This window comes from Helicoverpa zea, chromosome 19 (genome assembly GCF_022581195.2).
Source record: "Helicoverpa zea isolate HzStark_Cry1AcR chromosome 19, ilHelZeax1.1, whole genome shotgun sequence".
Classification (NCBI taxonomy): Eukaryota; Metazoa; Arthropoda; class Insecta; order Lepidoptera; family Noctuidae; genus Helicoverpa; species Helicoverpa zea.
The window spans coordinates 7487813-7500754 of record NC_061470.1 but is presented as its reverse complement, the minus strand read 5'-3'; the positions used below and the strand labels follow the sequence as shown (position 1 = coordinate 7500754).

Here is a 12942-nt window from a genome sequence, read left to right as displayed (position 1 = left end):
TGATGAATTTTAGGTAACGTTAAGTTGGATAATCCCTGGTACTCATGATCTTGGGTTCTCGCGGTCAGGACATCATGTTTGGGTAGATTGCTAATTATTCTCGATTGAAAATTTTTGTAGTATGTTTCCTATGTTTGTTTTTTTAGCAACACTAGACGTTAGTGGATCTCCCCTTACAACAGAGTTTCTCTACATTATTAACCAATACCATAATATTATAGCGTCGTGTTTCTGTTTCCCAGGTCCGGTTAAGAAGACCATAGCAGCCTCAAAATGTCGCAGAGAGATTTCTCAGAGGTATGTCTTATTTTTAGCCTCTACATTACATGTAAATATTTTATTATTTCCTTATGCTTCGCGAATGAAGTAAACATAGATTATGATCAGTTGTTTACCCCTTGCATGTTGTTGACTCCGCTAGGGGAAACTTGTTTTCAACGTGAAGGGACAAATTGAGTTATCTGAAGAATATTTTGTTTGTCCGGGCTTGTCTGTTTGTAAATAGAAACATTATTTTAGAGACATTTGAATCTTAAGTAGGTACCTACAGTTTGATATGAAACCTGAGCCTGCTTGTCTACTTTCATCTTCAGTGTTTGCATTAACAAAGTTATGTGTAGGATGTTGATATAGCGATAATATAGAATATATCGAGGCCTCAGGAGGCTGTTAACAAACCCCTCAGTTATTGACCTTTCATCGAACCCCGCTGGGAATAGATAATTGCGTATTTTGATCTTTATAGTAACCTAGATATTTGTCTCTTTTATAAATCGAACGATCGTACTAAACATGAATTGCCGAGTGCTGAGCGCGAGTGAGAGCGCTTTTACGAGAAAAGCTCTGCTTGCCCATGTTAAAAAAAATCATATATGTAGTAAGTTCTTCAAAAAAAAATTGCGAATAAAACGAAACTAATTATATATCAGTTTTTTTTCTGAGATGTCTATTGGCCTTACATGACCGTTTCCATGTAGGACCGGCCTTTAATCCCATTGCGTCATCGATTCGTTGTTCGGAACAGTTTGCAATCCGTTTACCTTTACTGAAATAAGCTGTACCACGTTCCTATTAACTAGGTAATAAAATCATATAGTATGAAAAAAAAATCATATAGCAACTTCCTGAAAAAATAAAAAAAATCTAATTATAGCAGAGTTATTTCTGGGCAGTCCATTGGCCATACATTTTTTATTTATTTATTTAAAAACATACACACTATCATTACAGTTTACAAACCAATTCGATAGTGGTGTCCACAATAGCTATACATACAAAAATAATAAAATTTAACTTAAATCTAATACAAAAACAAAACAAAACAAAACTGGAAATTAAATAACTACTATACAAAAATCATAAAATTTAACTTAAATCTAATACAAAAACAAAACAAAACTGGAAATCAAATAACTACTTACCTATACAAAAATCATAAAAAATGTACCCTACAACAAAATAACACAATAAAACATCCAATAAAATCATATATGTATATACATGACCGTTTCCATATAGGGCCGGCCTTTAATCCCATTTCGTCATCGGTTCGATTGTAACTCCCAATCGTCGTTGTTCGGAACGGTTCGGACGTACCGACGACGTGTGAACGTGTATAGTTGTGCGTGACTTGCTAGTATCGCGGTTTGGTACGAGTTACAAGCGGTAGCGGGCTGAAGAACTTTTCGATTAGTTAGGGGAGGTTGTGGAAGTTACTATGTGCGCTGCAGGATTTATTTATCTAAAGCCTCTCGTATGGTTTAATAAACTTAATTATTTTTGACATTGTAATGTAAGCACAAAACATTGCCACTTTGACATTGCAGAGCTTGATGAACTCGTCAAGGATCTGATACCTTCTAGATATTAATCCTTTCAATATTATTTGTAAAATGTTTGGTGGGGATTTTATTTGCTTTGACTAACTAAATACTCTCTCTCTTTCCTGCTATGCATCCCACATGGTGGTGGGGTCAGCTTTCCTTATTTAAATAAATACATATTCTGTAAACATTTTTTTCATATACTGATAGACAATTTGACAACATACAAATTACTTCCGACTGTGTATTTCTTCAGCACTTTTCAACACATACTTTGATACTACTACACTATTAAATAGATTACATCTTATGACTTAAGTCATACCAATGACGCGGTAAGTTACACATAAGGCCCGCTACAAATTAATGTAATTCAAATGCTGTTAAGGTGTAGATGTGACGGATAACGTGGGCGTGCGCGGACGCAGCGGTGCGCCGGCCCTAATATCAGTTTTATTATTTACAAATTAGCTCGTAATACATCCTGCTTGTGGGAAATAGAATTCTTGGGCATTCAGCCTTTTTACTGCAGGTACCTCTCCTACTGCAGAGTGCAGGATACAAGCCTCTTCGCATATAAGGGAGGCATTGACCTTAATCACCCGGCTTGCTTAGAGACATTGGGGATTCTAGACGTCAGGTTTTAGACAGTCAAGTTTCCTCAAGATGTTTTCTTTATATTCAGCCAACAACTTTAAAGTACAAAGAAATAATTAATTTGATTAGTTTATATTGGTGCTCAGCCTAACTATTAACCACCATGACTTAATTAGAAAAGTGGTGTAAGAAGGGGAGGAATGATTACAGTTCAGTTAAAAGGTTTTCTCTTCATCAAAATTGTTACGTCCTGTATAAATAAATAGCGAGGTTTCCTCAATCCAATCAGGAAATGTTAAGCTAAACGCTGAAGCTGGAAGCGACTCGTTTTATGACCTAGAACTGTTTCCAAACTAATATAAGATCACCAGCTAGAGAATTATACTTCTTAGAAGAATTTTTGTTCCTTCAAACACTACGTTTTATTTTGCCGAGTCAAACAGACTAATAGTACTCGCGCACGACAAACTTTTAGTCGACCGACAGTTTGTTACGACTCATAAGACAGTATGGAAATGAAATCACGATGCTCATTAAAAAAAAACTCTTAGACTCCAGAATACATATAATCTAGTTACTGGACTCTGATCTCAGACCTCTGAGGCTGACATCTACTAGACACTAGTATATAGTACCTATATCAAATAGGTACAGGCTTATCCAAGCATCATGCTCAAATTATGCCCGCTAAGATTAGTTCCCCAATCTCGAATAATTTTCCTTAGATAGTTAAGAAGCTTTCGTATCTTACCATTCGATGATAATCTCTCTTGTTAGCTAGAACTTCAGCAGTTATCAGCCTATAGAAAGCTTCTTATCAACTATCAGCGTTATCATGGGAACACGAGGTGCTCATACGAACAACCTAGGATGCGCTTGTAACGAGATAAACATGTATTTATGTACTAGACTGGGTATTGTGTTCTTTTTTCAATTTTGTTTACTGATGTACAAGTGTAAGCTTTTAGTAAGGTGGTCTTAGCAATGAGGTTTATCGTTTTTAGGTTTGTCTATGAAACTTTAAGCGGTGCTAGATCGTTCACCATGTATACGATATCAACAATTGAATAGGGGTTTTAACTGATCAAGTATTTATATATTTATTTAACCATTAAGGTAAATTATGTCACAATAAAATTAGTGTTAGTTTCTAATTAATCAAGCAGACCCGTAATTTTTAAAATTAATTATTATAACGTCTAATAGTAACGCTTAGAGCAATCATAACTATGTTCAAAGAAAATCTCAACACGTTGTCATTAAGGCAAAATAAAAATAGCAAATAGGTAAGTATCTAATTACAGCAAAGAAATAACACAACTAACATAATAATTTCGACAAATAAACCCATTGTGCTAATAAGAGATAGCATTAGTACTTTATGACTTAATGTGTATCGTTATTTACTATTGCAAGTATCCCGGGCGGTAATATGGTGCTGCCACTCCGGGGTTTTATGGGAGCTATCCCGTAGCCTTCACTATTCGTTTATACGAGTTTTATAGCACAATGAACAGTACATGATAATTATAGAGGATAGTAGGTGAGTCGAACGATTTTTGAAAAAGGAAAATTGTGTAGAAAACTCATTCTAGGCTCACGTTCATTTGTTTTGAGGACTTTAGAGTTTGTTTTCAGAACTTGTTAATTACTTGCAAGCAATATGCAGTGTGATTATCTAAATGGGTAGTTACTTGGTCCCTTTCTAATTATTACTATTTCATTCTAAGTTACTAGAGCATCCGCTCATAAAAAGAACTTCGCGTTTTTCTGAAGCTCATACTATATTCATCAGATTTTCTCCAAAATATTACAGACTACATGATAAACAAAGAAACGGTTAGACATAGAATGCATCTCACAAAAATGCCTTTAAATGTGAAAACGTGTTTAAAAGTGCAGTAAGATTTAAGAGCACCATACCACACACTAGTCGACAACTCGTTCACATTTATTTGCGAAAAAAGTATTTTATGTAAAACATAAAAGATAACGGTATTAAATGGTAACTAGCCGCAAGATATCTAGCAATCTTGTCTTATTAAGATTTAGATCGGTCAATAAAAAAGATACGACACTATTAATTGCTTATCTCTTACGTAAATTGTAAATCAATGGAAGGAAATCAGACAGATAACGTCGGTATTCACCTGTTCATATATTTACCTGTATATGTTTATGTCTACATATCCTTCAAAGGGAGACAACCATAAAAATCGACTGCTGTATCCTATTCGAGTATTTGCTGTAAAGAAAAGTTCGAAAATTTGAGGTAAATCTACGTAACTAAATATGTTTGCAAAAATCTAAGAATTAACAAATTGAAAAAACCTAGGTTATGTCAAACAAAGGTCTCATGCGACAAACACCTAGCATTTATCCTACATTAGTCACAATTACAAACTTTACTATGGTTACGCGAACTCATTCACAAAACATCCTTACACTTTCCCCTTGCATTCGAGCCCTAGACCTCACGTCTCCTAAATTTATTACAATTATCTACGTTTCCTAGTCCAATGATTATATTTCTCTTTCACAATTACAAAGTTAATTCGTGCAAAGCTGCAAATAAAGGAGCGTAGCCAACATCGGAATAAGCACGTTTTTAGGGTTCCTTAAACTAAAAGGGTTACTAAGATTTCGGGGTCCGTCTATCCGTCCGTCAGTCACAAACCTGTGTCTAAACCGTGATAGCTAGACAGTTGACATTTTTAAAGATGACGTATCATGGTTTCGATATACATAGTTAGAAAGAATGTTGTTAGGTGACAGAAGATTGAAGGCTATGAAACGAGAAAAACCCTTATAAAATTGGAATAAGCAGGAGGATTAGGATGATGTGTTAAGGTTGTTACTATGACAACAAATACTGAACTACAATAAAATATTTCAGAGGGCTCTCATACAGCACACATGTCTCTTTGGTCGTTTTATAGATATATACTCAGATATATCTAGCAGATAGATGCTACGGAACTTTTCAAGCTCTAGTCCGACTCGCACTTGTCCGGTTTTTACATCCAGTCGGCGTATTAACGCAGTTATTTCCTGCAGTTCTAATCTTAATTACGTCCGTTAAGCGTATTTCCGCCTCGCTAAGCATGCTCGTAGGTATCTAGCTTTATTGTATGTAATAAGCTTGCTATCTTCTGAATGAGTGTAAGAAGGAATTTTGCGTTCATTCCTTAAAGTTTTAATATTAGTATTTATGTTCTGAAGACTTTCTTTAACGATTTATGTTGCTTTTTATTCACAAAAACAAAATATTATTTACTTTAAAACTAATCGTATATTTGTAGGTATACAGCTAGCGAGTGACAGTGATGAGGACAATTTTAATAAAGTAAAATTGTCCTCATCACTGTCACTCGGTAATGTACTCAAAAGGCTGGCAGCACTGCCACATTGGAGCCTTTCAATTTATCCTAGAACCGAATAAAGATAGCTATTTTGTTATGACGTTTTGGCGTAATCAATCAATTTATTTACAGCGCTTTTAATCTGTCATAACCATCTGTTGATTGCTTGAATTGAACTGAATCCGCAAAGTAAATAACCTAAAATGTGCAAGAATTTTAAATAATAGTTAAATGTGGTATTGTAAATCAAGGCAATCATCAGGTTAGACAAAAAACACAGCTTAACTATCTATGAAAATAAACTTAAACGTTACTAATTACGAACGGTTGTGTTAATTGACTCGTACACTGTAATTGATTAATTGATTTGGCAGTTAAGTTTTGAGTTGAATTATTGTTCAAACGTTGTTAAACATGTGTATGTGTTACGCGTGTATGCTCGTGTTGGCCAATTAATTTCGTTAAAAGAAACATAATTTTCGTCTTTAATGATACTTAGTACAAATAGAACAAGGAATCAACATACCTATATATTTCTGTGCAAATTATATTATTTGCGGTTTTATTTTCAACTAGCCGTTTTCCCGAGATTTCACCTGCGTCCTGTGGGAACTACTGCCATACCGGCGAAAAGTGCAGCTTTTCAACAATGAAGGATTTTTTCTAATCGGTTCAGAAGTTTCGGAGCCTATATGGTACACAAAGAAAAATGTTTCCTTTTTGTAACATTAGTATAGATTATTCTAAAAAGATCAAGTTAATCAAATCGATAAAACTACCTCAATACAAAAAGGTACTTTAAAGGTAAAGACACAAATAAACAATGGGGATGAATTTTTTGACGCTTTTTAGTTGTTTGTTTTACTAGGATAGTTTTTGATTTTTATTGTAAATATCTATGTAAATAAACACCAACTTCTTAATAAACAATATTTACCGAATTTGTTGACCTTAGAGCTACAAGGCAACCAACATTATCAAGACGACAGAATCACCAACAACCCAATAGCAAGAATTCGCGATAACTTTGTAACTCTTGTTACACCGGGCCCTTATCCAAATAACCCTTATAAAACTAGATTGCATAAACGTTAAAAACGTTATTAACACCACGCAATTAGTTTTAAATTGTGCCCGACATCGTATTGATTTAATAAACCAATTTCACGTACGTATTTGCTTTAGCCTGAATTTATGGTGGCGGTGGTAACATTGTTGCATTGATACATTGTAGCATTGCTATTGGCATTTTCTAACCTGAACTGTTCCACTGCTGGGTTAAGGTCTCACCGTTTCGTTTCCAAACCTCCCGATCCTTCGAGTGTTCGCACAAATCACGGTGTGTCCATTATCCAGGCCTCCGAGGTCATACTACCACCTCTTCCGGGGCCTACCCCATCTAAGGCATCCGTTCTGGGACATCCCTGGGTTACAATTTGACCTAATTATTTTCAAGTTCGACTTTGTTGTAATTGAGATGGAATTGATTTCAATATCCAGCATGATCCTTAGCGAAGGACATTTCACTCTCGCACTTGAAACGTCGAGGTACGTACATCAGGTTTTCTCAGGATACCAGTGAAATAGATAGTAATATCATAACCATAGTCATAAAAAGGATAAAAGTCCAACTGTGGGAAAAAGGAATATCAAATTGCAACTGCCATTGCTTGCTCAATTACGAGAACCTAAGTCATCATAATAATATTTTTAATCGACAACGACATGTTCGTCGTATGTTTTATTATTAACTTTTATTATAGACAAATGACAGCAGCAATTACTACGAATCTGAGGGACTCGGTTACCGAGGATGTCTGCAATTACTCACCTATAAATTATTATTAACAATTGAGTAGGAGTATAAATGAAATGGCATGATTCATTTGTTTATTTTGTATCCTGATTACTTTAAGTAGTTACCTCGTTACCATGGTAACGTGTTGTTAATTATGCACGTCAATCGCATTATTAAAGTGAAATAGATGTAGAAAGTAGTCTATAAGCCAGACGTATTTTGAAGAAATGGCTGTGAAGACCGCCTGTTCGACATTTCCGCAAAGCTGAGATAGTTCGCAGAAACACCTACATACTCGGCTCGGCGTGTTTGATGTCGTTTATTGCTACAACCTATAATGTTTCAGGATCGTGTAAATAATTATAATTAGAGAAAGACGTGTTCTTTGAGGTAATATTACTGTCATAAGTATTAATACTTTCAGATACGACAATTTGAAATTTGCAATTTAACTTGTAACAATTTTGATGCGATCACATTTAAACTTAATGGCGAAAATAGATTGTAAAATGGTGATAGGTATCAATTACAAGAATATTACAGTTTTATTGCTGATCAATTTAGTATCCAGAGCTTTCCTGAACAGAATATTATAAAGCAGCTTTTCCAACACTCAAACACAGATCAATTTTCAAACAACATAGCATAAACCTAACCCGTGGAACTCAAAGCCACATAATTTACATTGTCCTTCTCCTATTACGTCTAATCTGACGCCTAATTATCTTATCACGAGGGATTATAGGGGGCGCCATGGGCGAGTCGTCCGCGATAGAATTACGCGTGCTGTGTATCGCGCGACTGTTTAATACGGTACCGCGGCGACGTGCAGTGCATGCAGTGTAATAACAAGTTGCACGCGATGCACCGGGACAGGGGAGAGGGAGGGGAGGGAAATTAACTTTATAAGTCTACTTTATACTTGCAAAAAGTACTGTAACTTCTAAGTCTTCCATTTATTCGTTATGCGAGTCAAAGGAGTAGAAAGGTTGGTTCTGTAGCTAGCAGTCAGGCGCTAAAAGTTCGTGACTAATTACGAACTCACGACTTGATGGTTCCAACCTGCTTTGACGTATAAAGGCCTCTATTTGCATTCTTTCTAATTTTGTCATTTGAAAACAAACTTGTATATTTTTCTCCACCCATAGAATATCTATAATTTTCGCATATATACAGCCTTAAGTCGTCTCTTTCAACACTTATAAACTTTTTGTCACTTGAAAACTTACCTATATAATACTTTTTCTGCTCCCTAAGCCAGAATATACTCTGTAATATCCTTTTATAAGTCATCTTTCAACACCTACTATTAACCTCACACGTCTATTTTTGTTCAGGATCAAACAACAGCACAGTGCAGATGCTATCTTACTTCTAATATCGAATTATAACCGTGGAAGCTACTTCTTATCGGCAACCACAGAGTAATTACAGAATGGAAGGCTCATGTATACGGAATGCTGAAATATACCACGTTTATGGGTAACTGAGGTTTCCTGCCTGTTAATGACAACATATATTTCAAGCGCTACAGGTTGAGTTTCAGGCTACAAAATTCATCTTCCATCTTGCAAGTGTGGTTAAAATGCCAAAGACAACAGGAAGTTTCATACTATATCGTTTTTAGGCAATCGTTTGGCAGCCTTAAAAGGCTTACTTCATTATATACTCTACTACTAACTGACAAAAAATAACGTACAATCGAATCGATCAGTTTTGTTTATTTTTATTCATATGCGATAATATGTCCTTCAAAGGCCGTGACCACTTTCAGCGTATTTCATATTAAGCATCTCCATTTACTATCTACTCCGTGCTTCCGAGAGAGGGATAAACGTTATTGCAATACGCCCGTGGCGTGAGCTACTTATCTGTCGCTACACAGCGTGGCAGTCTCCCTGTCTCACACCATGAAGGTTTAATATGGTGTCTGATGTCACCCTACTTAGTTGGTCAGTATACCGTAGGCACTAAGGCATTTTTAGTAATACAAATTGAATATGTTTTTCAGTAATGTTTGCGTAAATTAATTTCATTCTTCAAATTCAAATTCAAATATTATGTGCATGGAGAATCTCCTCGTTTAACTTAGAGTCTGTGCTGTAGTAAATTGGATATCAGTTACAAAACTATTGTTTTTACGTACTTAAACATTGCTTAAAGATAATTAAGATATTCATACCCCACAAAAGTAATTAACAATTTTACTACTTTTTAAAAGATAGTCCCGAAATATTATACTTACCTAATATTGCATTGTAACGTTTCTTTTATTACTTGTCTATTTTAGTGGCGATTGTTAGGCCGTGCACCCATTGAGACAATAAGTCGTATTTTAGCACTTGACGAGACGTGTGTGTGCTGCAGTGTGTTGGTACATGATGTCAGTCGACCTTTAAGAAATGTTGCAGGAGCTGACCACATTGTGTGCTCGCTTCCTTATATTTGAGAGCTATAAGGAAAGGGATTGAAATGTGTTTGTGTTGCTAAGGGAAGGGTTGTAAAGTTTGTAAGATATATTAAAATATACGTAGCAAACTTGCCCTATAATATTATCTAGTAAACTTTTAGTTTTTATCATCAACAGCCTTCTTAATAACCCACGCCGTAGGTCGATTGGTCAAGGCGGATTGGTAATAACAAACTTGTTAGTCTGTTACTTACTGTTACTACAGCTTAGATTTTAAACTCAAGAGTAATATATTTTGCCAGCCAACGAAAACTATTTAGATCTAAAACTAAAAATATCTCTTCATACTTGTACCTAAAGAGAGCAAGCCTATCATGATAAACCCACATAATTTGTCACGACAATGTCATAAAACATGTTATTTTTTATCGAAACTGCTCGAACGTCCGCAATCGTCGTGATGCGAAACTCGTGTTAATTTATCTTAAACTTAACTTTCCATCCGCTGCCTAATTAACGGTTGTAATTAAAAATATGAATTAGAGTTCAATTTGAAAACAAAATATTGATATTTCTTTTCTTCTTTGAAAATATGATTTAGTTACTACATGGTGTGCTTTATTTGCTATTTACCAATTTTGCAGTAAAAGCAGCTTTTAGAATAGATACAATTTTGCCTCAAAAAGGTTTAACTAAATGTTACCTATAAAATGATAATCAGCATGCAATTGATTTGACTCTTGACACAGGAATCGATCTGCGGATAAACGTTAGCATTACCATTTACAAGTAGGTATACACACTATCAGCCTTACTACAAAAACTTAAACATCTGTTGAACACCTGTCTAAAAATGACAAATTATGCCGTTGAATTAAGGTCCGTTTAGCAGCCATATTTTTTTAAGTTTTTGTGGTGGGTAGGTACGTATTTTTGACTTGCCTATACATACTTATATGTAGTTAAAAAACATAACTTATCTTGTTAACTCTTGAGCTGTCGTTGTTGTTTATGCCTGCTATTGCTGGAGTGCTATTTAAATTAATTAGAAAAAGATAATTCTGCCCAGCCTTTGTACATTTAAATATTTACAAATGACTACAAGTTAATTTATGTTTTATTATTTTGCAAATATGTTAACAAGAGTTTTCAAGTTTGTAAACCCAACCACTTGTTAAATAACTCAGATACTTAGGCCCAAGTTCTCTGGCAACATAAACATCTGTTTTCCTTGAAACAACTGTTACTTTGAAAATAAAAAGGTTTTGTTCTGCAATACAAATGCTGAGGTAGCCCGGTAAGTTATTAAAATTCATAGTAAACAGTGCTTTTAGGAAAACTAACGTTTATTGTCGGGAGAATTGGTCCTTCCTATACATACACACATATAAAGCCGACCAGTAAATCAGCACGCGCGCACTACGCGTGTTACAACCGTAGCACCTATTTATTATTCTGAATACGTATTCATTCCAACACTTTTATTGTCTCCGGCAAATTAAACGTTTTTATGAACCACTAAATTGCATTCTAAAGTAAAGCTTTAAAATGCTTGTTGATTTCCTTAGATAAACTTTTTTATTTATTTTTGGAAAAATTCGAAAACCACGACATAATTCTACATCATGTTTAATTAAAACAAAGGATAAATATTAGTTCTTCTGTTAAATAAATATCTACTCTTTGGTGTATGGGAACCTCGGTATTTAGGGCCGATTTACGCTTGACCGGTTTGTTAAATTAATTAGTAAATGCAAACATTACTGTTTGGTCACGTCTTCCCGGGTTAGACGATACTTTGTAAGCCGCTCTCACCATTATCTACTAACTACATAAGCATGCATGTTGTGTGTGCTTATATAACTTTCTATTAGCCATATCGCCTTCCTCTATCATCAGCTTCATCTAACAAACAAATTAGGAAAGCAAATCTATGTTCAGTCTAATACAAGTAATGAGTACGATAGAATTTCCAAATTAAATATAAGATCAACATTTTCAATGTCAAAAATCTGTATATTAGGTAAACCACTAATCACAAAAAAAGTAATATAAAATTTTCATAAATAAAAAAACTTTTTGCAGCTTCAACTTATGTCAAGTTATCCTACGGTAACACTTGTCCATAAAAAAGCACGTCAGATCAAAATCCCTAAAATTCGTTCCATATTTTGTTTGTACCTGGCCACATTATTGTGTGAAGCGTCCGGGCATCGAAGCTGAGCCTTTGTAGGCGCCGCGACCGCAAAGATGCGCTTGCTGTTATTAAACCATACCACCACGGCTTTCACTGATATGGATAGCGGGCTTTTATTTCCGCAGGTATTTTATTGTAAAATCTTTCATGAGGTTCGTTTTTATTTTTGACAGATTTGTTGGTATTTTGCAATATTGTATGTTTTATCCGCACAGGCAGGTAATTTTTGCTGTGATAACATGAGTGTAGTTTCGTGTAACATCGTTTAACACACAACACACAGTGATTAAAAACTATTAAGAAAAAAGAAAACCCTTAAAACCGTTACTTAATTAAATGTCTAAAACCAACAAACTGCTTTGAGATTGAGATGCATTGGGGGGTGGTTATTTATCCTCTACATACCTAGGTAGATATGAAGAATGAAGAGTTATTTGCACAAAACGTACGAAATAAGGAGTAAGAGCTAATGCTGACCAAAATCATATCTTTAAGTTAAAAGCTATTATCTAAGAGAGCAATTTTAGTGTGATAACATAAGTCAGTTTTTATAAAACAACAGCAACATGCATAACATGTTTGTTTACAAGCAGATAAGTATAAGTGGATCATCTCGTTATGCTAAATTACTCAGATAATGTACTGTTGATACTTACAAATTACAATATTGTAATGGGAACAATTTTCTTTCAAGTCTTGCTGATAAAATTGCAGGTGTATACCGATATAAATTATCACACTTCTAGTAAGACAAA

At 34.8% G+C, this 12942-nt stretch overlaps 1 protein-coding gene across 1 annotated transcript in view; it reads left to right on the top strand.

The window, feature by feature from the left end:
* The first annotated feature begins 242 nt into the window (after window positions 1-242).
* LOC124639729 (tetratricopeptide repeat protein 28) overlaps window positions 243-12942 on the top strand; it is a 65130-nt gene continuing 52430 nt past the window's right edge. The window contains exon 1 of the mRNA XM_047177189.1: window positions 243-297. Within this exon, the coding sequence (XP_047033145.1) occupies window positions 274-297 (24 nt within the window). The 5' untranslated portion in view covers window positions 243-273. The remainder of the gene's footprint in view (window positions 298-12942) is intronic.